Here is a 27,442-nt window from a genome sequence, read left to right on the forward strand (position 1 = left end):
TTCTCGTGATTACCAAGCAAAATGTTAGCGTGTGCCTGGTGAACATTAGTGCGTGTGCATTTGATAGAAGGTATTGATGGAAGTTAATGAATGAAACATTAGCCATACGACTGGATAGTTCCCCGTTTCGCCGTTGCTCGTCTGTGGTCAAGGATCTGGTTTCAGACACCTGCCGACTGTGGAGCCAAACGGTGTGCTTTTTGGCTCTGTTCGAATCTGCTGTTTTCATGAACGGCTGTTCTTGTTCTAAAAGGCAGTGGGAATGGATCTGAAAGAACAAAAGTCAGAAAGTAGATGATTGCGGCTTGAAGGGATGCCTGTGTCATGGGCGCGCAGCACGATGAGAACAAGCAGACCAGTGGAGATGATGATCCATCTCGACAGGACTGTGCCAGTGTAAGTAAGCTGTATCGTTAACTTGGTAACAAATAGCTGTGTGTGTAGATTTGTGTAACCTTGATGCTTTTGTGTTGAGTTTTGCGCTTCAGCATAGCCGTGTCTCCAGACTCAAATCCTGGAAGATTTACTTTATTGACACATCTCAAAACTTTTTTAAATCTCTCAGCTTATTTCACATTTAAATGTGCTTAAATGGATATTGATATTTTTACTACATCTCTATGGTCTGCTAACTTGTGATGGAATATTTGCCAGTTGCACAGTATGGGATGACACTGAATGAATAATACATGTGCATTGGGTAACTCAATGAGCACTGAAGTTACATCTGATGGAGTTGGTACTGCTTTCAGACACTGGGTCACGAGCTAAGGTGCCAAGTAAACCAACCTCGTTTTTAGCTGGCACATATTTGAATCACTGGTAGCAGATCAAATAGATTTTGAACCATGCATTATTCAGAACCTCTGTCACTCATGCACTTGGGATTGATTATTCAGCTTACTGTAATAGAAGAAAGTTGACCTGCAGATACAGTAAAGAGATAAGAGGAGGATGGTCTGCCCCGGAGAGCTGGCTTCACCCTCTTGTGCCCTTTCGTCCTGATCCTGAATCTTCATAGTGAACTGTTAATTGCTTTTGGTGTTCTTTTCCTATTATTTCAGCACCATTAAATCCATTCCCATAGTTTGCCCTTTTGTGTGATTGCTCTAAAGGGCAAGCAAAATGTGCTGTCCATGTGATATACAGCTTTGAATGGCCATGACCGTGTTCCCCTGTCTGGCTGTAGATTGCAGATGTGTCAGTGGAGGTGGCAACGGTGGACCACACGCTGCAGAAGCTGCGCAGGAAGTACAGGAAGACTAGACGGAAGCCCAAAGGACTCAAGAGGCTGTGGCTCCGTCTGCTGAACATCCCATACATAACTGTAATCATCACAGCAGTAGTGTTCGTGGTGGTGGTGATCATGTGGTCACTGCTGTGGGTCTTTATTTGTAAGTGGAAGTATTCTTACACTTTTATATAAAAAAGAAACAAACAAAACAAAAATGTTGCTCCTGAAAGATATTTAAAGGGACAGTTCACCACAGATTAAACTGTTTTCTCTTTGGGCCTCATCTGTAGTCAGGAAAGTGTGCGGCTGTCTCCCTGCTGCATTCATAATTTTAAGTAATTACAAAGAAATGACGAGTCTATAAATGTGTATTGGTTTATTTAACAGTGAAAAACTGATGCAAGAGCATTTTGAAGCAGTTACAAATGAACAATAATTTTAGTATTTGATTCCCCCAGTGACCCAAGTTTGGGTCAAAGGTTCATAAAAAAAAAAAAATAAAAAAAAAACATGCTCAAAAATAAATGTAAGAAACTCATCATCGCTGTCTCTTTTAAAAAATCATGACTTGGCTTCTTAAAACTACAAGAAAAATAGAGTTTTGTTCCACTATATTTGAAGGATGACACAAATAATACAGTAAAAAGGAAGTACGCGCTCTTTCAATTTTAAGGTTTTACATATCAGGTTAAGTTAAACTAAATATAACCTCAGAGGAACTACATCAAACACATGCTACAGTGTGCTGGTATTCATTTAAGAAAAACTAAGCTAAAATGCAGGAGCTATATGTAAAAAATTTAAGCACACTCCGTGGTTCAGCAGGCTGTATAACCACTTTTAGCAGCAATAACTTGAAGGAATCAATTTTCTGTATGGCTTTATCAGTCTCTCACACCACTGTGGAGGAAGTGGCCCACTCTTCTTTATAATGTTGCTTCAGTTTGCTGACTTTTGTTCAGGTGTTCTGCTTCTGTGCGTCCGATCATTGTCCTGTTGCATGAAGACTCTAAAACACTTACTACACAGATGAGTTCATGGTCAACTCGTTGACTGCAAGGTGCCCAAGTCCTGTGGCTTCAAAACAGGCCCAAATAATCAACCTTCCGGCACCACTGTGTTTAACAGATGCAATGACGTGTTTGTGCTGATATGCTGCATTTTCTTTTCGCCAAACATGGTGCTGTGCATTATGAACAACCATCTCCAGTTTGCTCTCTGACCCTGGGCTAAATTTGATGTGTCGTCCACTGCTGGGAAGACTGAAAACTGTCCTGGTTTCTCACTACAGAGAGATGCAATTCAAATTGTTTGGAAATGGCCAAACACTTCCCAAGTTAATGGGCATCAGCAATTACTTCTTCAAGATCATCATTGATGTCTTTCCTCCTTGTTAACACACACTTGCATTTTAATTTGTTTAAATAAATAATGACACTGTGCAATATGGCATTTTTTATAATTCCTTTGAGGTTGGATAGATTTTAAGATTTGCTTAGGTCTGGATCATTTTTATTATTTGTTGATATGTAAAAAAATTCATGGTTTATTTATTTTTATTTTGTCATGAGTAGATCTCCAAAACTGGACAAGTCACACTAAAACAATCTAGGTGACAACAGGCCAGAGGAAAAATGAGTAAATTAGATTTTGAGGTGAACTGTCCATTAAATATCTTTGCAAAGTTCAGTGTTTAGATGCTGTGCATAAACGTTTAGCTAATTTTATTGGCAGCATGTTATTAAAATGTATTATTGTAATGTAGTAGCTCGATGGGGGGAAAAAAAGCTAAATTTGACCAGATTTCCTCAGTTCGCAGGGAAAGTAACAGTGGAGCATATTTCGCTGGGATGTTCCGTGTAGCCAATGTGGAGTTTATCCCAGAGTACCGGCAACCACAGTCTCATGAGTTTGTGTCCATGGCAAATAAAATCCAGCACGTGGTAGGTGTCAGTGTAACCCTGCTGGTGAGCTGCTGGTCTGTACTAATCTGCTGTTAATTATTGGTGTCATTATTGGTGTCTTGCAGGTGAACAATGTGTACAAAATGTCCTCAGTTGCGAAACTCTACAAGCAAGCTGTCATTTCAGACCTCAGGTACTATGGTGCTCCTTGTCATCATGAACTAAAACCAAACAAATCTGCTGTTTTTCATTTAGTTTTATGATTTTAAAGATGTTCTATCAATCTGTTTTCCTCCCCAAGTAACAACAACAAGGGTGGCGTGTTGGTGCATTTCTGGATGGCTTTTGTGGTCCCTCAACTGAAGAGCTCAGAGATGTGTGAGGAGTGCTTAGCAGCCATTTTCAGAGATTCAGTCCACACCAGCCTGAACAGGTCCTCTGTAGGCTACCTGCTGGGTCTTCCAGTTGACATAGACTCCATCCTCATCAATGGTGCATTTGTGTGTCTCACCTGTAGTCTAATGCATATTTATCACTCTGAACCTTAGAATAAACTGACTATTCTGCTCTCTTGCAGGTGTTCAGCGTTCAGATTATTCATCCAACACAGCAGGTAAGACCTACTGAGGTGAATAACAAACATCCTGCATGTCTGCATTTTGTTTCCATGAGGTTTTTTCTCTCTCTCCTTCCAGACTCTCAGTGTGTAGATAAGATGTATGCCAACCTTCCTGGGGTGATGGTCCCTTTAAGCGTCTTCTCGTCATGGGGCGGTATAAATTGCCATGTAAAGCTCACTGCAGTCCCTGGCTCTCTGATTCGCCTCACCATCACCTCATTTGTTATTGAGCCCAGTGACTGCGTGAACGATGCCCTCACTGTGTATGACGCTCTGCTGCCCATGAGAGGGCGCATTCTGCACAGGCGAGTCTGCACCAGAGCACAAGTTTGATTTACAGTATAGTTAAGATTCTCTAAAACAACACACAGAATTCCTGCAGATTTCTAAAGGTTTTTTTTAGTGGTATGATGATCAATACCACTAAGCCTTTCCAATATCACACCATTTCTGCTTTTTGAGCCTTCCTCAGATGGCCTTACATTAAAACACATCTGTTCTTACTGTGGCCAGAAGGTCCATCTTAGATTCATCAGTCCAGAGCAGGTTATTCCAGAGCATCTGACATTTACATATATATTCTAAGTATTTATAGGTATCATAAGTATTTTTAACTTCACTGACAGACTCACAGCTACGTGGCACACGGCACGTTTTTTCGGATTGCTGACTACAATCCAGAGTTGCGCTGCAGCTCACGTACCTCTGCTCAGTCTTTTCAGGCATCCATCTTTTCAGAGGTTTAAATAAGTCGGTCCCCACGTTTCACTTAAAGAAGTCCCAGTCATTGGCACTTAGACTACCAAGAATATTTATACACTCATAAATACAAATTTCACATGTGCTGATCTACATTCTTTGTGCTGCAGCCTGTGTGAGCCGGTCTCCAGCGCCGTCTCCATCGTTTCTACCTCCAATTTCATGCTGCTGTCCTTCAGAATGACCAACGGGAATAAAAATTTCAGAGGATACTTTGAGGCAATCGCTGAGGAAGGTATGAGACATTTACCTGCTCTGTCTTATAAGCCAGTAGTTCTTGACAAACAAGTTTTCTGAAAGCAAAGCATCGACATGAAATTAATATTTTAGTGAATTGTGTAGGATTTTTTAAAAATATGTATAATAAGTCTGCTTCTAAAGAATGATTTCTCAATAATATAATGTTCCAGCACCCAGATTTATGTAACATCTAGCATTAGCTTGGGAAACTATAACCCTCAGGCCTCTCTCTGTCACTCTCAGTTTGTATGTCTCAAATTGAGACCCAGTTGGAGCCTGGTATCAGAGATCGAATGTACAGCCCCTTCTACCCCAGCATGCTGCCCCCACAGTGCTCCTGTACCTGGAAGTTTAAGGTAGACAAACAAGTGACACACGAACACACACACATTATTATTATTATTAGTTTTCGTTCATTGTGTGTTCTGTCATTTTATAACAGACCCAGAACTCCACTTTAGGAGTTGCACTGCGCTTCCACAACTATGTTCTGAAACTGAAGGACATGAATGGCTGTGACCAAGGCTGGTGGAAGGTCAATGAAGTCATGTACGTGGCTACACCTGCTCACACTGAATTCAAATAATAAGTTCCACTGCCTATTATTATTGGGTATTTTCAGTAGTCTACAGAGATGGATAGTCACCTCATGTATTGAATGTCCTGGATATTTTTAGACCATTCATTTGACCACGACCATATTTGTCCCACATCCTGTGATGATTTTTCTTGATGCTTGTTTTCCTTCCACAGTTACTGTGGAAGCTACGTGGGACATGACACGGTTTTTCGGATTGCTGACTACAATCCAGATATGGAGTTTCGCTGCAGCTCACGTACCTCTGCTCAGCCTTTCCAGGCATCTTATAGCAGCTACAGTATGAACCAGCGTAAGCACAGCATAACTCCAGCCTGACTCACTGTGACCGCTAGGATGGGGTGCAGGAAATGCGTGTCTCTGTGTATCTGTGTGCATGTGAACTTTGTTCATAAGTGGAATCTAAAAATTACAAAGTGAAAATGTTGGAAAATAAATATGGAAGTTCTTGTGAAAAAAAAGATAATCTTTTACTGTAGCTCTTGAAACTCTTGTAGCTCTTTTGTTGTTAATTGTCACTGTATTGCAGCCCCAGAGAAGTTTATTGTGTTGTGTTATATTGAGCCAGTACAACAAAATGATAGAGATTTAGTTTTGTTTCTGTTTCTCTGCTCACCAGCCTGTCCAGAGAGCCATTTCTTGTGCAACACGGGACTGTGTGTGCAGAAGACTCGACTCTGCGATGGCCTGGATGATTGCCAGGATGAGAGTGACGAGGTCTTCTGCTGTAAGTTGTTTTCCAATTAACCATTTTTGATTTTGTTTTTTTAAACAATGGGAATGTTCGGCTTTCATTCCTTGTCTGTTTAAAATAGCATCGTGAGTTCCTGTTGAAACGTTACACTGTTCTTGATGTCTGGCATGTGGTTTAAATGTGTTTATTTCCTTGAGAACTCAGTCTGCACTTTAAAAAATGATGCATATTTTCACAGCAAGGCCCACGATGAGCTGTGGTGCCAATAGTCCCCTGCATCCTCTGCTAGTATGCAATGGAGAGACAGACTGCACAGATGGAGTCGATGAACTCAACTGCACTCATGGTACGTGTCGTTTGCAACTTTATAAAATGAAACGTGCCTTTTAGCCACTAATAACTGAGACTTGTTTCATCAGAAACGACCTGCTCTGCAATCAGATATCAGTGCAAAAGCGGCTCCTGCATCCTGAAAAAGAACGCAAAGTGTGACGGACTCGATGACTGTCAGGATCGCAGTGATGAGGCCGACTGTGGTGAGTACTCCTCGATACGTGCCCTGTGTACACATCGTATTTTTGTAGCATGCAACAATTACAGTTTGCGCTCTTGTAGGTGACTCTACTCCCAACATGCTGTGTGATGTTGGGTTTGTATGAGACTACATTTGAACTCTTTCATAAACTGCATTCATTTTCAGTTTTTGTATAAATAGTTCATAATTATGCTCAAATATCTTCAAATTATTAAAAAAAAAAAGGTTGAATTGTTCTGTCCGGCTTTTTTTATTTTTAAAAAAATCAGAACATCCAGTTCTGCGAGGATGAAGCTGCAATCACGCTGCCAAGTAGGAAACGTTTTACACAATAAAGAGGTTTCCTACTCGGAAGGAAACCCCGACAGAGATTTTCGGATTTTGACTTCTTGTTAATTAAATTTGTTTGCGTTTTAGTAACATTATCACATCTAATACTGGAAATAGTAACAGTTTTGTGGTAGGAATTTGTTCCTGGATTATCCTTGGAGTAGCCACCTCAGTGCCTGAATAATAATAGTGTAATTAATAAGCTTAAAACGTTTTATACTTACCAGATTGAATTTCAGTGGCTTTTTGTTCAGTTCACTTGAGTTTTAGAGCAGCAGCAGGAGCAGTACATGCTGAACTGTAGATGTAAGGTGCCTTTAAAATGCTGTTGGCTCCACCTTTTTATTATTTCCTCAGTTGTTTGCTTTGCTAACATCATAAGTGTTTGGCAAATAGATTCAGTGAAATAAAGCTGGTTCAAGCTGTAATCACAAATATTTGCTGAAATTATATTTGCTTACCCTCTGATGTATCTGATTTTTATGACTGTGATTATGCTGCCACCACACTGCCAGATCTTTCATGCAGTCTCATGAGAAAGCTGTCTTTTTTTCTAACCCTCTGGGCACTGAGCTGCAAACTTGCTGACCTGCAGCGCTGAGGTGACCCGTAGCTCTCTCTGTTTGCTGTTATTTTATCATGATGGGGTCTCAAGGTGGTGGGAACAGGTCTGCCTTTGATCACTCACTAACACTGAGCTTAGTACACACACACACACACACACACACACACACACACACACACACACACACACACGTGCATCAAAGCTCTGAGTTTTAATAAGGTGGCAGCAGGACTGCCAGCCATGGTGATGAATCAGCATGTCAACATGGGTGATTATTGTGTGTGTGTAACTTGTGCCACGAGCTGTACACACTGATAAAGACATAGTATGCACATGCATTTAAATGTGTGGCAGATCTGTGCATACACATAATAATATCAGATTCAGTATTGCGGTTCTGCCACATGATGCAGTTAAATTTAACTGCATCATGTGGCAGAACCAGACGGGTTTAAATGGTAAAATACGCTCACAAACACTGTGGTCACCTTTAAAATCTAACAAGTGTAACAACAAACCCATCTCTATCACCCTCAGCTTGTGGTCGTCCCTCCCCATTGACCAGGGTGTTCACGTCAACTGGCTTGGAGCGTATCGTGGGTGGAGTAAACTCTGCAGAGGGGGAGTGGCCTTGGCAGGTCAGCCTCTATTTTGATGGTCACCTGTACTGCGGTGCTTCTGTCCTCTCCACTGATTGGCTCGTCTCAGCTGCTCACTGCTTCAACAAGCAAAGGTCAGCCAAGCTCGCTGGTGTTCTTATGAACTATAAGTATTCTTTTAATTTAGTGATAACATTGCATCAATTATTCTGAGCAGCTGGTTTACTTGCAAGCCCACTGTTTTTCACAGGTTATAACCTCACATAAGACCTCACATGATATCTTTAGATTAAAGATTATCAATTCATCAGCTCAACTTCTTTTAGCTGTGTAAGATCTAGTTTAGTAAGTTCCAGTTTATACAACCTGCTTCTTTAATGTCCCTGAACTTTGACCTCTGCAGGCTCTCTGATCCACGTTACTGGCGCGCCCACCTCGGCATGCTGACACAAGGCAGTGCCAAGTACGTGGTGGAGATACAGCGGATCGTGGTGCACGAGTATTATAACTCTCAAATGTTTGACTACGACATCGCGCTGCTGCAGCTGAAGAAGTCTTGGCCACCCTCCCTCAGCCCGCTGGTCCAGCCTGTGTGCCTACCGTCCTCCTCCCACACCGTCACCGACAGCCACCGCTGTGTGGTGACTGGGTGGGGATACCGAACTGAGGATGGTAAGTACAAGCAAAGTCTGAGAATTTTTACATCTGTCCATCGACTTTTTTTTATCTGTTTATTTAAATTTAGGATCCAAAGGGGCTGGAACCTACCCTAGCTGTCACTGGGTTAGAAGCTGTAAGATCCTCAAGATATATTTGGCAATAACAATTCGAAAAACATAAAATATTTAATTTTAACAATCTGGACAGCACCTTTATTTTATTTTAGGACAGTGCTATAAGATGCAAATGATATTTAATGCTGAACTATTTGTTTTTTGACCTCAGAGACATAAACAATAAATGCATAAAATGTAGGCCCATTCTTAGGGGACTCATTTAAATTCACCTCTTTGTGAGGCAGTTACTGGCAAATGCCTTCAACTGTTGATTGCATGCATGTCATGTTTCCCAAGATGATCCAAAATATTTCGGATGCAAACAAATGAAGTTTTAAATAAAGACAAAAAAATTATACATACATGCTTGCAAAATACAAACAGAAATATGTAAAAGAAATCCCATAGAAGCAAGCCTTTGATTTGTGTGTGTGTAAAGCAAAAACAACAACAACAAAAAAAAGCCTGAGCTTAAGGCCTCAGTGAATAGGTGACATTTGAACTGGTTTTTGAAAAAACCAAAGATGAGGCATTGTGGATTTGGGGGTGGTCAGAGTTAGTGCGGGCAGCAACAGGACCACAGTATGGTGTGGGGGATGGAGAGTCGGCTTTTGTGGACTACAAAGGTCTGAATGAGCAGTGGGGAGCAAGGGCTTGTAGAGATTTATAGATGACAACGAGGTTTTTATAGGAGATACCGCCTGACCAGGAGTCAGTAGAGGTGCACAAAGCTGAGGATGATGTGCAGCTGAGTTTTAAACATACTGCAGCTTATCCAGCACATTGTTAGGCAGGACAAGACATCATTGCAGTAGTCCATTTGGGAGGTGATGTGTTGTCTGATATGTGGTCCTCATCTCGCTGCTCTGCAGACACGGTGCTTTCCTTGGTGCTACAGAAAGCAGAGGTGTCTGTAATGAGTCAGACGGAGTGTAAGAAGCGATACGGAATCATCTCACCACGCATGCTGTGTGCTGGAGTCCCCTCAGGAGGGCGGGATGCCTGCAAGGTATGCTCCCATCCAACTGAAAAGACTCTTAAAGAAAAGACTCACGTGCATTTCTGTGCACATTAGTGAGTGAATCATTGCAAGTTACTGTTGTGTACTCTTCGTATCTCAGGGAGATTCGGGTGGCCCTTTGTCATGTCAGGCACCAGGCGGGGGTCGCTGGTTCCTGATCGGGATTGTCAGCTGGGGGTCCGGTTGCGGCAGACCAAACCTACCCGGGGTCTACAGCAGGGTCACAAAGTTCACCTCTTGGATCTACAGCCATATCAGATGACACAATGAAACTCATCCATTCCCAGCACAATATTCCAAATTAAAACATCATTACTAGATACCTTGTGTCCTGTGTTGTGTATTTTTTGCATCCAATAATTAATAGTTTACTGATGTTATAAAGTGCCGTTAATCTCACATACTGAACAAAAGCTCACAATAAGTTTTTGTCCCCTAAGGACCATCCAAGGGCACAGCGGCCCAGCCCCAGTTGTAATACCTCACACGTTTCCCTCAAACACTCTTTTGTCCCACGGAGCTGAACTCCCACATACACAGCAAGGAAGTTTGCCCACAATATCTGTCGCACGGATGGTTGTGCGGATCGTACCCTTTCATAGTGCTCTCATTGTGCCCGCACTGCATTCTGGGGCTCCGTGTGACACCTGCCGCCAGGTTCAGGTAAATGGGAGGCAGTGAATGCCCGCTGCGTCCAAGCCCCCTCGGGTCAGGTTTCGGTGTGGGGATTTTTTTCCCCCTTCTTTTTTTTTTCCAGAGGAAGCGACAGCGGGGATTTCCTCTCTCTCCATCGTTTCTATGCCCGGGGTATTGTTGCATATCGCCTCTCCGGAGCTAAACGGGACAGTGCTATGTGGACTCTCCCCAAAAGCAAGATTTGTGAAGTGTACTGCGTCTCCGGGCATGGACACTCAGGCTACACTGCTCCACAGGTAAGCCATCAGTGCGTCTCTTTGAAACCTTTCTGCGAGAACTGTTTTTTCAGCATATTGTAACTCTTTAAGTCCGTCTGCTTGTTTCACCCCCTTTTTATTCCCCCAATACAAAAGGGCTGCATACTATTTAGAGTCCATCAGACTCTTACTTATGATTCCTCTTAAGTGTAAAATCTTGCTCTAGATGTCTCTGGGTCCCATTCTTATGAATGTCCACATCCGAGTGGGCCACTTGATTGAGTTGCTGACACTGCACAGCCAGGCCGTGGGAAAGCAGACCACTCCAGCCACTCTTTGTCTGCTTCCCTGGGGGAAACCTGCCAAGTCCTTAAATGTCTTAGTAGATCTTTTAATCTGAAGGATGTTCTCCATTGCTCTCTGAAAATCAGCATCTGGCTCAGTCAAATGTTGTTCTACTGACTTTGTGGTATATAGATTTCATTTTCTTTACCATGAAAATAACAATTAGAAGCAATTTGAGACATAAAAACCTTGTATGATATTTGAGTCGTGTCCTTGTCTTTGAAAGGGAGAAGGGAACTTAAAGCCCTCCCATTCACTGAGCCCCCCCACGAAGCCTGAGGAGCAGGCAGAAGAGAACGTGGAGGGGGTAAAAGCTCCAGTGTGTGATTCCTGGAGGAGATGGATGTTGGGTCTCTTGCCTTTCTTTCCCTTTATTGCAGCCATTGCACTGACACTCCACTACTTAACATGTGAGTACGGAGCTGCAGGAGATTTTTCTGGTCCATTCCTTTGGTGTTAAATGTTATTTATTTTGAGTCGCACGGTGCACCTGTCTCAAATCTCCCCCTCCTGCTCCACAGCTCCGCCTTGCTCAGTGTTCTTTCTCGGAGGCAGCGTGGAGTTCCCAAACCTGAGCTTCTCCTCGGAGCTGGCTGACTCCACCTCCCCTCAGTTCCGCCTGCAGGCTCAGGCTTTGAACCATTATGTAAGTGGAACGGCGATCCTGTCTGTCACTGCCTCCCCTCTGAATGACACTTTAGAGTGCTGCTTGACCTTCCTGCCCCTGGGCTGAAGCTGATCTTGTTGTTGTTGCTCTGACTTTGATATCCTTCTCTACAGCAGGTTACTGCTTCTTTTTATGTCGCACATTCAAAACACAGCCGCTCTCCTCCTCCTCCTCTGTCCTTGCTTTCTTATTTGTAGAGTTTCTCCTTATCTACTTCAGCCTCCCATCTCCGCTCTTTTTTTTCTGCACACCACTTTCTTCTGCCCCTTTCTCTTTCTCTCGCTGGTAGTGTTAAATGTAAAGCTGTAACAAGAGCTGGGCACAGTGTGTGTGCAGGTTCCTGAGATCCCCGGGGGACAGGGCCATTTCAGGGCTGAAGACAAGCCCAGTATTTGTGAGCCTAGCTAGCCTCAGGCAGCAAGAGTGAGAGGAAGAGCAGGCCCTCAATAAAAACGTTGTCTGTGTTGCTTTCACACAATCAGCTACTCTGTGCACCGGACACTACAGAGAGCAGGTGAACCTCTGTTTGATGCTGGGGTTAAGAGCTAGAGACAGGGCAGTAGGGTAATCTGGAATGACAGAAGGGCCGAGGGAGATATGATTAGATTTTTGGAGCAGAAGGTCAGGTATATAGCAGTGGATCTGACAGTAAATTGATAGGTGAAAATTCCCCCAAACACTGCAGTACCATAGTTTAACATCCCTGTAAGCAGCTGCAATGGCAATTTAGCTTCTTTGTTAAGTGGTCACAGTATCTCTGTGGCCATCTGTTCATTAAAGAACAGGTGAACTGAAGGCCAAGAGCCAATACCACCCAGTATCTTACCTCTTCACAGCGGGCAGGAAGGGACACAAAGGAGCTCTGTGCAGCTCAGAGTCAGCACGCACACATGAAGAGTCTCATACACACAAACAAGAACAAAGCATTTGCACAACCAGGTGTATTTTCATGTCACCTCAGTGGAAAAAGCCATCTCGCGTGCAATTTGTGATGTCACCCCCCCACACCTTTATTTTTTTTTTTAAAAACGCAGTTCTCAGACCTCTACAAGTCCTCTCCGTGGAGCCCTTACCACGTACGCTCAGGAATTACTGCCTTCAGGTATGCTACACCTAAACAAAATCTGCTTGTGTGTTGCAACGGTTCTTGCATGCCAAGAACATACATGACAGCAGCACGCTGAGATCCAACCTCTGTGTGTGATAGTGAAGGAGCAGAAGGGCTCACCGTCTTCTACTGGAGTAAATTCTCTGCCCCAGACAATGTTGCGACGGAAATTCAGACCTCCAGCCCAGAGAGGCTTCAGCGGCGGCTTCCCGGGAGCAACAAGATTCAGCGGGAAAGCCGCAACGAGCAGCGCTACTTTATGCAGCAAGATGATGACATACTTCACTTACTGGGTAGATAAAGTACTTTTACTGCAAAATGATTTTCTTTTAAACAGAAATAACATAGTTAGACTTTCATAAATGCCTAATTTTATACCCAAGTTTTAGATTTTTGATGCTTGATTTGTTTCTTTTTAGGTTTGGACCCTGACGACTTTGATCCAGATGAAAGATCTGACAAAATCAAAAATCCAAATAGTATCCAGGGCGGGAAATGGCAGCTTGGCTTCCAAGGTGAGGACAGTACTCTTCTGGCTTGACACTTTAAAACTCCTAAGTCTGTTTTGGTGAGTCAAACATTTCTGAGAATTCCCTGCTTTTCCATGCAAGTACACAGAAAACCAGAAGGGGCAGAGCACAAGTGCAGACATCAGATACGACACTGATTAAGTCAGACAAAGCAGGAAAGGTGGAGTTGCTTTGTAAAGGAGCTTAAATGTGCACTAACTGTATAAATAGTATGCTTTGCTCTTCTGTGTAAGTGTGTGTGTGAGAGAGATCTAATCTGACTCACAACATCAGCATCATTATCATTTCCACTGTCTAGCCATGTCCTTTGACCTCTATGCCAAATATGGTAACAACCGCACCCTGAGCCTTGTGAGTCCCAAGAAGCCATACTACCAGTGGAGACTTCGTGTGCCCTCGGGTCACGTGGTTCGACTGGTTGTCCTCACCCTTCATGGCGCCACACCAGGAAGCTGCACCACTCACAAGCTCTCTGCATATGACTTCTTACTTCCTTTACAGAACAAGATAATCGCCAGGTAAAGAGCATTTTATGAGCTTTGATATTTGTGTACACGCAGTAGTAACTGATAAGTAACATTTATTTTTATTCATTTAACTTGGTTCCGTCTCTAAAAATGATGCGCGTGACTGCTGCAGGTGGTGTGGGCTGCCTATTTCGGGCTCATCTCCGGTTATGAAGCTGACATCCTCTGGGAATGTGATGCTAGTCACGTTCTCTTTCAGCAGACAGAGGGATGGAGCCATCTTTAAAGCTTACTTCCAGGCCATCCCAAAAGCAGGTTTGAGTGCTCTCACACAGACATATAAAAATCTAATTTCATTTTGAATTGCATACATAATTACATATGTGTGTACTTTGTGCACTTATCCGCGTCACCATCTTCCTGGGCAGGTTGTGGAGGGTCAATTTCCTCCTGGAATGGCTCTATTTCCTCACCCTACTACCCTTCCTATTATCCTCCCAATATAGACTGCATATGGACACTGAGGGTGAGCTACATAAAAATGTTTGTGTACATACACAGAGTGTGTGCATGTGTTAGGAAACAATGGAATATTCTTCTGTAGCCTGTTGACATTCCAGCATCGCAATACTTTCCTTAATAATCTCTGGTTACTTCCTCAGGTGCCATTACCAGGATACCTGATCTCCATAACTATCGTGACAATGGACATTCAGGATTCTCTATCATCAGACGGCTGTGAGAAGGACTGGCTGGACATCGGAGGAGTGAAGTAAGCTGATTATAACTCCTGGTGTGTTTTATCTCCATGTTTTGGAGCATGCTTAAGAGTTAAAAGTGAAACTCCTCATTTTACTGTATCTTCAGATTGTGCAATCCAGTGTCAAACAGCGGCAAAAAGCGAGTCTACTCCTCTCCTCTCACCCTCCACTTCCACTCTGATGAATCTCTCACCAACAAGGGCTTCTACTTGCTATACCGAGCCTTCGCCCCAGAGGGCAGTAAGTGAAACTGAATGCTTTCACTATAAGTAGATATTACTCTTTATTTCTTAGAGCTGTAGATCCCTACTAAGGCTGTAATTAAGTTATTTTTGTCCAGATTTACACTGGGCTTTCCTTCACTATCATAAAAATTCCTTAGTTGTAAATATCTGAAGTGGTCCTGATTGCATAATGTAAAATTTAGTTTCATCCCCTGTAAACTCCTGAAAAATTCCCATCTTTTGTTACTGCACAAAGTGTTGTTATTTCGTTATTATATGGTTGGTTTGAGTTCTTCCTCTAATTTATGTTTTTGTGGTTTTTTAAAAATTTCTTTGCTGTCTGTCATTAGCGTGCCCTCGCCAGTTTCGCTGTGGAGATAGTCGCTGTATCCCTCTGAAGAAGGTGTGCGATGGAGTAAAGGACTGCTCAGACGGACGGGACGAGGCTAAATGCTGTAAGTATTGTTGCCTAAGTCCTGTGCGCTGTCCTCACACGCTTAATCTTGTATTCTTTGTTTTGGGATCTCTGGTTTGAATTATGTTTATACATCTTGATGCAGATATAGACACAAACCCTGGTTTAGACCCACATTTATTTGTGCTCTGTATCAAACCTTTAGCATCCTGCAAGCCTGGGGAACTGTTGTGTGGGAACAACCAGTGCAAACCTCAAAGCCAGTGTGTCAGTCAGAGCATTTGTGCGGACAGCAGTGAGGAGGGCAGCTGTGGTGAGCAGAAAACACCGCCGCTCTTTTAATACCTTCATATGTCAGTGTTTTGTTCGGTCATGTGTTTCATGCTGCCTTCTGTTTGCTTTTCAGGAGGTAAATGTTACCACGTCTGTCCCAACAAGGTGTGTTTGTCTAAGTCGTCTGTGTGTGATGGTGTCATTGACTGCAAAGACCGCAGCGATGAGCTCAACTGCACCAGAGCATGTGAGTGCTTATGATGTCACAGTTATGGTTTAGTGCAACAGTGTGCTCTTAAAAAATAATATTACAACCTTCGTTCTGTTTAGATGTTAAAGGCTGCTCCTCATCCTCCTACAAATGTGCCAATGGGAAGTGTGTCAGTAAGGTCAACCCGGAGTGTGACGGCGTTAAAGACTGCTACGATGGCTCTGATGAGCTGCGCTGTGGTACAGGAATTGCTCAAGTACCACACCTCATACCGCTGTACTTGCTCATTAAAATACAGGCTCTAACATCTTCATATGTGTTCCTTATCTATTCCTCAGGCTGTGGAACCAGGCCCAAAAAACGCACCAAGATAGTGGGAGGGAGTGACGCCGTAGCTGGGTCATGGCCATGGCAGGTCAGCCTCCAGATGGATCGCTACGGGCATGTCTGTGGAGCCACGCTGGTCTCAAACCGCTGGCTTATCTCTGCTGCTCATTGTTTCCAGGACTCTGATGCCATTAAGTAAGAAAGCTACAGAGAACCTTATGTTGATGATTCATATATAAGCACTTTATTTAAGCGCAGTGTATCCTAGATACTCAGATGCACATGCGTGGCGTGCATACATGGGAATGCGTGTGATGACCACAGGAAACCAAGGAGCAGCCACCAGACCGATCCGCCGCATCCTCCTCCACCCACAGTATGACCAGTTCACGTCTGATTATGACATCGCCCTCCTCGAGCTCAGCGCACCTGTTTTTTTCAGTGACTTGGTGCAGCCTGTGTGCGTCCCCGCCTCCTCTCACACTTTCACCACAGGGACCAGCTGCTATGTCACAGGTTGGGGAGTTCTTATGGAGGATGGTAAGCACTCATAATTGAATAGAAATATGCAAATTTTACTTAATTTTACTGGAAACTTTGACTGTTTCTGTGGATTGTAGGTGAATTAGCCTCTCGCCTACAAGAGGCCTCGGTGAAGATCATAAATAGAAGCACCTGCAACAAGTTGTATGATGACGCCGTCACTCCCAGGATGCTTTGTGCTGGGAATCTGCAGGGAGGTGTGGATGCATGTCAAGTGAGTGTGTATGGATTTTATGGAAAACATTGCACTGGTTTCTTAAGAAATTTCAAAACTTTCTTTTTAGTCTTAACCAGAAATGGTTTAAGATACTTTCTTGGAGTATTTCCAAGAAATCTTATCTAAACCATACAAGAGAAATCTACTTCCTCAGTGTCTTTTTGCTAATCACATGCTGCTTCCTATGATTTCTTGTGTAAAGACTCCTCTATTTAGCCAACTAACCACTTCTGGCGTGAAAACAAATAAAATTGTGCTCACGAGATATAAAATAGTAGAGAATTGGTTTCACATGCCTTATTTAACAGCGTTATTCCTCATGTTATCATCAGATAATCAGTGCAGATAATCATTTAGTCTCTGCAGAAAGTGCTACACAGCTGTCAGGGTTTTACAGGAACTTTCATGTTTGTGGTGAGTGTCACAATTTCACCTCCACAATTTTAGAAGTCTAAGCATTTTTTGTACACACACATTATTATAGTGATTTACGAACAATGCCAGTAATTTCAGCAAACGCTAACATGAGCTGAAGTTTAGTTTGTTGATTCAGGCTGATCATATATATGGAGATTCTAAATATCACATTACAGTTTAGAATTAGAATTAGAATTCAACTTTATTGTCATTGCACATGCACAGGTACAGGGCAACGAAATGCAGTTTGCATCCATCCAGAAGTGCTTAGTGATATAGATATATTACAATATATATTAGCAATAATATAGATATGCAAGTATATTACAGAAATGGGTCTATTATGTTATAATGTACACGGTATGAAGTATGTTGTGAATATTCTATAACTATAAGTATGTACAGGCTGTAGTGAGTACAAGCTATGTACAGGATATGGACAGGATATAAATATGAAAAACTATACAGAATATGAAATAAATAACTTTACAGGAATCTGAGATATACAGCTATACAGAACTATGCAAGTTGTAAACAGTTGTAGGGTTAAAAATTATCGTATGTACAGAATGATTGTTTACACAGGGCTATACAGTAGTGCAGTTAAGGTAAGTGAGGGTGTGGATAATTTCTACAGAGGCTATATAAAGTGCTAGTGGTTGTGAGTGGTGGTTCACTCCATGTGTCCAAATATCATGTCACATTTGACCTCTGACCTCACTTTTACATTTCACATCTGCCTTTCTTTCAAGTTGACCCTAAAATGTGTGACATCTTTAAAGAAAGTGTTGGCAAGAGAAGAAGACTGAGCTCCCTAGTTAGCTAAAAATATACTGAAGTTTAATATAATAAATAATAAAATAAAACTTAAGTTTTTCATGTCCTTTTATTTAGAAATCAATGCCTATTATCCATTACTTACTCCTCCATAACGTTTGTGGAATCTTTCATCCTACCCTTACCTGACTTTCTCTTCATTACAAACTTCTTTTTTATCTGAAAATCATCAAAGATCAAATAAAAAAATACATACAGCAGATCTGAGCTTCACTATGGTGCTTTTTAAACTGGGCTGTTTAAAGGGTCGTTTCACCTAGAATTCCTAATAATGACTGTCTTCTCAAAAAGCTTTTCAAGCTCAGTCTGTCTGAAACCGGAAGTAACTTATATTAGGGAGCTTGTGCTATAACTCATAAAACAGCTGCATCAAAGAAACAAACATCAATCCCTGACGAAGGCATTTAGGAAATACCCGATGTTTGTGAGTATTTAGTTAGCCACTTACCTGGTAAAGTAAATCTAAGAGTGTCAAAGTTGCTGCTAATGTTTGCGACAGCTAGTTACCATCCTCCGTGTTGTCTAATCCTCGGGTGTTGAAGCTTAAAAGTTATGAGCAGATATAAAACGCCCTGGAGGAATTTTTGACTGCTTCCTCTTTATGATCTTTATGTTTGTGTCTACATGCTTATCGGTGTGTGTGTCCTCAGGGTGACTCTGGGGGTCCATTAGTGTGTCTGGAGCGAGGCAGGCGGTGGTTCCTGGCGGGAATCGTGAGCTGGGGCGAGGGCTGTGCCAGGCAGAACCGCCCCGGCGTCTACACACAGGTGGTCAAATTCACCGACTGGATTCGTCAGCAGACCAAGGGACAGGTCTGACCAATCAAACGTCTTACTCACGTGAACTACACGACAGAGCTAATGCACAGGAAGGAGGTTTCAGACCTGAAGTCTGTCTTCAGATTGTCGTCATGACGGATGGCAACACAATGAGTCAGTTTTTGGCAGTGTGTCCAAGGCATTGGGCCAGTGGGGGTATCATCCCTGTTCCAAACCTTGCTGCTTCCTCATATTCCTCAAACAACTGCAGCAATGTTGCATGGACAAAAAAGAAAAAAATCTGATCTTAAGCTGATTATCGATTCGTTTGTTTTGGCTTGCTGCATTTAAACGTTAACACTGGAATCCAAGACAAACAATGTCACTCAAGAAACTAGTCCAGCTACATAAATTGCTCGCTCTAGAGCCGTGGAAGGCTCTGCAGCCTGCAACTTGCTTTATGAATTACACTCCCAAGTTCCCATCAAGAGGCTGTTTTTTCTTTTCAGTTTTTTTACATTTGGTGAAGTTCCCTGTAAAAGTCTTCACATTTGGCACCAAACACCAGCCTGTCGCAATCACACAGGCTGGTACGCATCAGGTTTCAGAGCAGATCTGAGGTGGGCTACATTATCCTGTGCGTGTAAATGTTGCCAATTACTTCCTGTTTTTCCATTCACAGCTACATTATTCACTGCAGAAACAAACCGTGTCCTGTGCTGCATGCAGTCTTATTGTGAAAAGAGTTCTTTCTCGAACAATACATGTAACCCTGTATTTTTGCATTACCCCGTGTACTGTATGCTACTGGATGTGTTCACAGCTCACTCTGAGTTTAAGAGTTGTTCTTGTACTGTATATGTACGTCTGTGCATTTGTATATCCCACAGTAATAGCTTTATGTGCGGTATATGCTGTAACTGTAGATAAGAGAACAGTCCATCCATAGTAGGTGCTTTTCAGTTTTACTGTGATTTAATTTATCTTAACGGTGCCACTTTTATACTTTATGTCCTATTAAAAAGCCTCCACATTAAACCTGAGGACCCAGTAAGATTACCATTACCAGACCTAAGTGAGCCTTTCTATGCAGACACTTAAGAGTTTGGTCCATTTCTCCATCCTCATTCAGCTCACCCCACCACCCAGTGGACAAGCTGTGCCATTACAATGTGCCATGTACAATATCCCCTGAAGAAATGAAGAATAAAAAAACTGCAATTTACATCATTGTTAAATAATCCATTTCCCTTTATATTAAAGACACATTATCAATGCAGAACCATCTTTTTTCTTTGTTTTTGTATCTCTTATTACATAATTTATTTGCTTTGCTGTTAAGATAAATCAATGAAATTTGCTGTTTCAGTCCACTGAATTTAATTTTGAACATTCCTGTTGCTTCAGAAATAATTAATTTCTTTTGTTTTTGTTTTTTGGGGGGGTTTGTTGTGGTTTTGTTTGTTTGTTTTTTACTGAAATGCACCTGTACTACAGTTTGAAGGAAACGTGAGTGACTTTCCTTTAGTGGTGAGACCAGATTTTCTCCAGTAGTGGAATGTTTGGCACCTTCCGCAGAGCACTTTTTTTTTTTAAAAATGTCGATCAGTTCACTATTCGTTTACCAATGCCTACGTGCTGATCATCCCGTTTACCAGCCCTGGGTACTGACAAGATATACGCAAGCGGCTGATCAGTGCGCATCATTTCCAGTGAAGCGTAAACGTCCCGATGGAAAATAGCGCATGTAGACTCTTGGCTTAGGAACAAAAAGTGAATGTCCAATCCGAAGTGTGAAAAATCCGAGGAAACAGAGTTTTGATTTTTCTTATATTAGAAAAATATAACATTTAGCAGGTTTTACTACATGGGACAGCTGAAATGGGACCGCTGTTGCGCGCGCTGGGTGTGTCACTGGACGTAACGGAAGCCGTCTATCCGGTGGGTGCACTGTGGGAACAGTATAAAGCCGCACCACAATCCGAAACGATGGGAAAAAGTTGCACTGGAGCTCAAGCGCGGTGTCCTGTTGCGTGATCTCCCGCAGATAAACTCAGGAAACTGTCTCCCATTCGGTGATCCTCAGCTCAGAGCGCAGCAGTCAACCGCGCTGTGCTGCGTTTGTAGTCCGGTGGAGAGAAAAGAAACAGAAGGGGGGGGGGAAAGGAGCCACAGCAGGAATACAACTTCTTTCATGCGTTATTTTATTTGAAAGCGCAAAGCTGCTTCGGAGTCTCCAGACATGATGAATTTTATTCTCTTCTCCCTGCTGTTTGGATTTTATGGTGTTCTAGCAAAAGGTAAGTAACTGGGTCAGTTTTGCAGATGTTACGGGCGCACAGAGTGCGTGCAGCAAGGATAACTGCTAATTTACACAGACCTGCGCTAATTTACAGTCAAGGAAACTTGTTTGTAATAGTTAGTTAATTAGAGCCAAAATCCTTCATGATCGTTATTTCTTGTAAACCTGACAAACCTAACAAAAATAAGTATTTCAACTAATCAAGGTAGAAAACAACAGACTGACAGCCAATCCCCCTTAATTATTGCGCTGCCGCTCCTCATTTATCGGCTTGTTGTGTCGCCGCTGTGGCTGCGTGTCTGAAGCTGTAAACCTCCTTTTGCGCTGAGGATGATAAGAGCCATATCCCACCCGGACACTTGTTTGGATAACCGGGACCCCTGTGGCCCGGCTCCTTGCCCGCATGGCCTCTGCTGAATGGATGCGCGCAGGCGTTGTTTCCTGAAGCTAGTGAGCTTGTCAATAATATAAATGGATGAGGGGTCAAAAACTCCTCTGAGCAGGAACCGATGTGAATTTGTGCTCATTGCTCAAACAGTCGCTAGGTTGCATTTATGGAGTCCAGTGGAAGCAGTTCAAGGAATAAAAAATGATGCGTCTACAGGTGCAAAATAGAATAGAGTAGAATCACCCTTTATTGTCACTGTACATGTTCAGCGAAACTGGCATATCAAATCGTGCGTTACATTAAGAGCTTGATCCGGGACATGGCATTTTTAAAAAGTTTTAATTTAATTGTTTTATTTTGCATACGGTGAATTTTAAAAGATGTCCTACACGTGTAACGACTTATTACATCACTTCTAGTTATCCTCGACTGTTCATGTGCTATTACTATTTAAAATTTTGTTTTTTCATTTTCCAAATGCATCATGGCGTTTGTTTTAAATCTGTCACTGAAACAAAAACTCCACCAATTATTTCCTGCTGGATGACAAGTAAAACACGCACATACATGCATACCTGTACTTAATCCATATGTACATATATAGCAGTGTAATACAGAGAAAGGAAGAAGTATAAAAAAGGTTCTGCATCAATATTTATTCAACTGAATGTGACAAATAATGTGACTCAGTCCAGAATAACTGCAGAAAATACATAATAATAATGATTAATACATAATATAAAATATAATGCATAATCAGCCGTTCTGAAAAACACCTTCTTACACAGAACAAACTAAATTCTTCATTTATTCACACCCCGCTGTCACTGTTACCTTTAATACATTATATTAATCAGAATTATTGGAGAGACTATTCTAGACTGGACCTCTCTATATCTGTTAGTATTTTAAAACTGATAATAAAATCATATGATCACATTTCACTACAGGTAAACAAATTCTTCATGTCGGCTGATTGTCTAGAAATCTTCATGCTCCTGAGATTTATTGCAGTGATGTAAATTTCAGCTCAAAGAGTTTACTATGTCCTCATTAATTTGTCTGAATTTCACCTTAGTATGCATCTGCATGTTTCTGTTCATGGCACTTTAAATATCTCATTGCCCTCAGGTGTTTGTTTTAGATTCCCTGGTACGTCAGTGTAATGAGCCTTTGTGGAAACTAACCACAGTACTTCCTGGTAATGGCAGTGATGTTGTAGTTAGGATTGCGAAATGCTTTCCTTTACCTGATAACACAGAAAGTGTGCTAATTAGACACTTGTTTAAACAGCTTGTTGAAAAGCTGGAGGAGATCCTTGACTTCCCCCTCCATCTTCCATTCTCCTGCCTGTGTGTGTGTATTTGCTGCCTCCTGTGAAACCCAAGGAAGTAGCATAGGAAGTGTTAGCAGTATGAGTAATACTAGATACTGTGCTCAATGGGGGATCCACTGGGAACAATGATGCTGACAATGAAAGGCAATAATGGATTTAAGTGATAAATTCGCTAACTGCCCTAGCAGCAGTTTAACTGCTCACAGATCAGTGGAGGTGGTTCTTTATGAGCTGCTGTGCGAGGAGGAGTCCGAGTGAAGGACGGGCTTCCCTGAATGATGTTTCCTCTGTTGTTTTGAGGAAGGAAGGGTGGACAGTCTTTATCTCTCATTAATAAACCTCAGCGATGAAGTGGAGAAATGCCTTTATTTGATAAACAAGAGGGACACTGCTTACGCATTTCCACAAAACTTCTTAAGTGGGTTTAGCGAGGAGATGTGAGCAGGGTCAGAGATGCTGATAGAGGACGTGCTGTGGAGGTGGGAATCACCCAGACTGGTTGGCATACCTTACAGGAAGTGTGTTATCTTTCAGGATTTCCCTAAAAGTGATTGAAAAGGGTTTTTCACTGTGTACGTCCCAACCACATGGACACTTGTCTCTACACCTGAATTAAGCAGTTAACCAGAGTCAACAAACTCAGTCCAGATGTACCCTTTTCACTTTGACATTTATAAGTTCTCCTTGACCTCTAACCTCTCTGGAGAGATCCATAGGTTAATAGATACTTGCTATGAGACAAACCACACTACAGGTCATTGGGTGTTGAACTGTTTCTATAAATTTACTCATCTTTTCGGCGCTCTGACCTCTGCAGATAAAGATCAGAAGGGGAGGTTCAGCGTCCCTCTCCTGGATGTCAAAACTCGGCAGCAGGTTCTGGATGCTAACCAGATGCTAACGCTCAACTGCAGGTGAGTTTCAGGTAGAGGCGGAAACATTGTGATTTAAAATCTGTAATTCATTTTTTTAGTAAAGATGGTGGTAGAAGTGTAACTTCCTGGAGGAAAAAAGCCTTTTAAAATGTGTTCTATGAATGCAGTGTTTATGTGCTGATAGCCACTGAAATTAAAGTCAAGTTTGGATAACGTTATTAACTAACTGCCCAAAATAAGTATCCAGAAGTGTTTTGGGATGGGTGCCTGCTGCTAAGACTTAGAAGGATTTAGGTAGAGAGATCTGAGCCAGGCATCCGTAGTTTGGATAAAGGGCTGAACCTGGGTTGGGATTGAATGAGACAGTCACCATGACTGATATCTGGTTAAAGAAATCTCTTAATGAAGGCACAGAATTACGAAAACTCTTAAATAAACACTAGAACATTGAATAAAAATAAACCATCAGTTGTTGTGCAAGCACCTTACATCTTTCCCCCTACTTCTTGTTCCTCATTCTTTCCTCTCTAGCTTGAGCATCTCATAAAGCAGCTTAAAAGCATGAGTCAGTTTTTCCATTGAAACAATCTCTTCAACATTTACTAGTGATCCTTTTTCTAAATAAATTACAAGCACCTATTATTACGTGTTATTGCACGCTTACCACGTGCAGCTAAAACAGAATGAGATTGTAATGTATTATAAGTTCATTAGAGTCCAATATATATCTTCATCTTCCACACACATGTTGAAATCATCTTTGGATAAAGGGATACAGTTACAGTGATGTAAGCTGTAGAGGGTTACCAACTCACTGTAACTGTTGACCAGGGGTCGCTGGCAGCTGAGCTGGACGTTCCCAGCAGGCTTGGACAGAGATCAGGTGGACGTGAGTGAATCTCGCTGTGGAAGGACGAGCAAGCATTACTGCAGCCAGGTGAAAGTCAGCAGCATCCAGGCCCAGCACACCGGCCTGTTCCGCTGCAGGTACCAGGACAAACCCCATAAACAGACATCCATCTACGTTTATGTCACAGGTAAGACACTGCTACCCCGGGCACTTTTTTCTGTTTTGCGTTATGTTTTTTTTAATAGCTGTTTTTAGCCCGCTCATTGAGAAGCCCTTCACTCATTCACCCTGCCATGTGTATTGTTTGTAATGTCAGGTTAAACAGGATGCAGTGGGCGCTAAATACAGACCAATGCCAGTGAGCCAATTATATCTAAACACTGTTTGTCCTAACAACACATCCTTCTAGATGACTCTGGCACAGTTTCACTGCCCTCCTCCCCTGCCTCCCCCTTTTCTCATCCCAGGCCTACCTCCTTTTTGTCTATATATAAATTCTTCTTCTTCTTCTTCTTCTTTTTTTTTTTTTTACTTTCGTTTACGTGCTACTTCGAGGCCAGGAATAGCCCAGCTGCTGAAAGGCTCAGGCCCGGGCAGAGTTTCCCAGGGCATCAGCCTTATCTGCTCTGCTCAGCCTTGCTTGAAGCATCCTGTGCTTTGGGAAGGAGGGGAAGGGCTCGAAGGGGGTGTGCTGGGAGGGAATGTCGCTGTGTCTCTACAAGGTGGCGGCAGGGCGGTGTGTGGAAGTGTGTGTGTTTGTGTGTGTGTGTGTGAAGAGCTGAGAAGGATAAGATGAAGGGCAGTAGCTCAGGGGCAGAGGAGGCATGATGTCTGCCCAGCCAGCTCCTCCCTGTCCTGGAAGGTGACGCTGCTCAGTCTGCGCAATTATGAGGCAGAGTTGGGCTGGAAGCCAGGGTCACAGGGCACATTACTGTTTAGCCAACAGGACCCTCGGGAGCCATCAATCGCTCAGGTCACCATGTCCATTAAGCGTCAGACTTGGCCTGCAGCTCTGCTCAGACATTTGCCTCCCTCCCCGACTTCTCTATTAGGAATCAAAGCAGAAGAAGGAAGCCTCCAGGCTACTAGTCCTTGGGGTACTTTTGTTTGAATGTTCAGAGATTTGCTTTCCTTGAATAACACCCTATGGTCACAAACAATACAGCGAGCAACACCCACACCTTTGAATGGCACAGCGCTTTTACAGTAGTCGAGCCGAGAGGAGAAACACATGGAGAGCCGTTTGATTGCCTCCAAACAATCTGAGTGTTTATCGCTGACTACAGACAGTCATTTGCTGAATGGGTATTCAGTGAATGTTTAGGAGTGTGTGTCTGTTTGCTTTTGTTTGTTGTTGTTGAGACTGATATTGGAAGTGTGTTTGTGTGTGTGGGTGTGTCTTGTGCAAAGAGGCAGTTTCTATATATGTGCATGACTTTAAAAGTTGGCCCAAAATGATGAAAGGGATCTAAAAATGTGGAAACAGCAAGAGGAGTGATGCAAGAGCTTGTTTGGAAATTTATTTACGGGCCTGTCTTTCACTTTATACATGCATCATTAATGGGACCAGGATGCAATATGAAATGAATGCTAGCCAGTCGAGAACAAAACCAGGAACAAAAGGTCCAGATTTTCTGCTAGATTTAACAGACAGGTAGCCACAAAGGAGCCACTCTGCTAATGCATAATTTTAACCTTGACTCCCCCAATATTTTTTTTTAACATATCATATGTAAGAAAGACTCTTTATTCATGCATTTATTTTACACACTTAATATTGTACAATATGTGTCCCTGACCGCAGTGTTTGGGTTTCAGACAGCCAGCAGCTATTCGTGGAGGATGCAAATATGAGCCCAGACGTGTTGTACCTGAAGGAAAAGGAGCCACTGGTCATCCCCTGCCGGGTCACCAGCCCCAACGTCACCACAGAACTAGTAAAGGTTTGTGCAGGAGATGTGCTTTTTATCTACCAAGTGACTGAACACCTTTTAAATTTAATGCACTGTGCATGGGTGCAGAGACCTGCTCTGCATCACGATCCATGTTCTGATTGTGTTTGGGCACTCGTGTCACACTTTGTACTTCTTCGCTCAATCGCTCACGTTCCGTTCTCTGCACATCATCGTTGCTTTGCCCAGTTTTTTCAATCAGGCCTCACATATGCACGCGATACAGTGTTCAGTCATGTCTCCCTGTCCAGATCATTCGCCACATTGTTCTTATCTTGGCAGCCATTGCACTGTGGCGTGTGTGTCCGTTTGTTTGTGTCCGTCTGCGGATATGTGTGAAAGTGTGTGCGGATATGTTTGTGAGTGTTGGCGCTCGAGTGCTGAGTGAGGGGGAGAGCAGAGAGAGTAAAAGTGCAAACTATTTGCGGGTTAATCAAACGTGATTCCCTGCTCATGTCTTTAACATCTCTACCTGTTTTTGAGGGTTTTTACTGGGAACCACTGTTGGCACTGTTTTTACCTCTGGAGACAGGACATGGGGTCTGGAGTGCCCCACTGGCCACTGGCCAGCACCATTTCCCACATCTCACCCTCTACATCTTGTAGTAGGAACACTGGCTGCCAACTTCCTCCAACTGATGCTTTAAACAGCTGGACAGCCTGGTGGAGGAAGCAGAGGTGGCTACTGTTGGCCCCAATAGATCAAAGTAGAGTCTATTCTCTTTAATCAGGAGCATTCGTCATTAAAATGACGGTTTGTGCGTCACTATTGGAAAATGATATCTACAGTCAACAAGTTATAAAACATACAGTACTGGCTCAGGTCGAGACAGTGAAAGAAGGCTTAAGTAAGTGTTGGTTATTCTGCTTTT

The 27,442-nt window shown here is 42.6% G+C and overlaps 3 protein-coding genes across 4 annotated transcripts in view; all 3 read left to right on the plus strand.

Moving 5' to 3' along the window:
* Positions 1 to 31: 31 nt before the first annotated feature.
* tmprss7 (transmembrane serine protease 7) lies at positions 32 to 10,138 on the plus strand. Its single transcript, XM_026179531.1, has 18 exons — positions 32 to 396; positions 1,190 to 1,394; positions 3,047 to 3,177; positions 3,264 to 3,331; positions 3,440 to 3,630; positions 3,716 to 3,751; positions 3,834 to 4,062; positions 4,627 to 4,751; positions 5,000 to 5,112; positions 5,199 to 5,305; positions 5,510 to 5,646; positions 5,974 to 6,081; positions 6,287 to 6,394; positions 6,468 to 6,584; positions 8,016 to 8,211; positions 8,481 to 8,749; positions 9,726 to 9,862; positions 9,975 to 10,138. Exons 1-18 carry the CDS (start codon positions 325 to 327, stop codon positions 10,134 to 10,136), a joined length of 2,511 nt encoding a protein of 836 aa, XP_026035316.1. The 5' UTR covers positions 32 to 324; the 3' UTR covers positions 10,137 to 10,138.
* A 578-nt stretch (positions 10,139 to 10,716) lies between these two features.
* On the plus strand, positions 10,717 to 20,092 carry LOC113028992 (suppressor of tumorigenicity 14 protein). Its single transcript, XM_026179530.1, has 19 exons — positions 10,717 to 10,806; positions 11,339 to 11,522; positions 11,634 to 11,758; positions 12,814 to 12,881; positions 12,987 to 13,180; positions 13,307 to 13,402; positions 13,716 to 13,935; positions 14,057 to 14,199; positions 14,313 to 14,410; positions 14,547 to 14,656; positions 14,752 to 14,885; positions 15,220 to 15,324; positions 15,490 to 15,597; positions 15,691 to 15,804; positions 15,888 to 16,007; positions 16,107 to 16,290; positions 16,364 to 16,635; positions 16,716 to 16,852; positions 18,760 to 20,092. Exons 1-19 carry the CDS (start codon positions 10,726 to 10,728, stop codon positions 18,925 to 18,927), a joined length of 2,661 nt encoding a protein of 886 aa, XP_026035315.1. The 5' UTR covers positions 10,717 to 10,725; the 3' UTR covers positions 18,928 to 20,092.
* A 740-nt stretch (positions 20,093 to 20,832) lies between these two features.
* Positions 20,833 to 27,442, plus strand: part of flt1 (fms related receptor tyrosine kinase 1) — a 49,736-nt gene continuing 43,126 nt past the window's right edge. Inside the window, exons 1-4 of one of the 2 annotated variants that reach the window (XM_026179532.1) lie at positions 20,833 to 21,167; positions 23,711 to 23,807; positions 24,600 to 24,805; positions 26,437 to 26,561. In XM_026179532.1, the coding sequence (XP_026035317.1) occupies positions 21,110 to 21,167; positions 23,711 to 23,807; positions 24,600 to 24,805; positions 26,437 to 26,561 (486 nt within the window). In that variant the 5' untranslated portion in view covers positions 20,833 to 21,109. The remainder of the gene's footprint in view (positions 21,168 to 23,710; positions 23,808 to 24,599; positions 24,806 to 26,436; positions 26,562 to 27,442) is intronic. The other variant, XM_026179533.1, reaches the window with a different exon arrangement.

This window comes from Astatotilapia calliptera, chromosome 9 (assembly GCF_900246225.1).
Source record: "Astatotilapia calliptera chromosome 9, fAstCal1.2, whole genome shotgun sequence".
Classification (NCBI taxonomy): domain Eukaryota; kingdom Metazoa; phylum Chordata; class Actinopteri; order Cichliformes; family Cichlidae; genus Astatotilapia; species Astatotilapia calliptera.

Coding starts and splice junctions, on each gene's coding strand:
- tmprss7 (XM_026179531.1), top strand. CDS start 325: ATGGGCGCGCAGCACGATGAGAACAAGCAGACCAGTGGAGATGATGAT. Junction 397..1,189: donor CTCGACAGGACTGTGCCAGT/GTAAGTAAGCTG, acceptor GTCTGGCTGTAG/ATTGCAGATGTGTCAGTGGA. Junction 4,063..4,626: donor AGAGGGCGCATTCTGCACAG/GCGAGTCTGCAC, acceptor TTTGTGCTGCAG/CCTGTGTGAGCCGGTCTCCA.
- LOC113028992 (XM_026179530.1), top strand. CDS start 10,726: ATGTGGACTCTCCCCAAAAGCAAGATTTGTGAAGTGTACTGCGTCTCC. Junction 13,403..13,715: donor ATGGCAGCTTGGCTTCCAAG/GTGAGGACAGTA, acceptor TCCACTGTCTAG/CCATGTCCTTTGACCTCTAT. Junction 16,008..16,106: donor CTCTGATGAGCTGCGCTGTG/GTACAGGAATTG, acceptor TCTATTCCTCAG/GCTGTGGAACCAGGCCCAAA.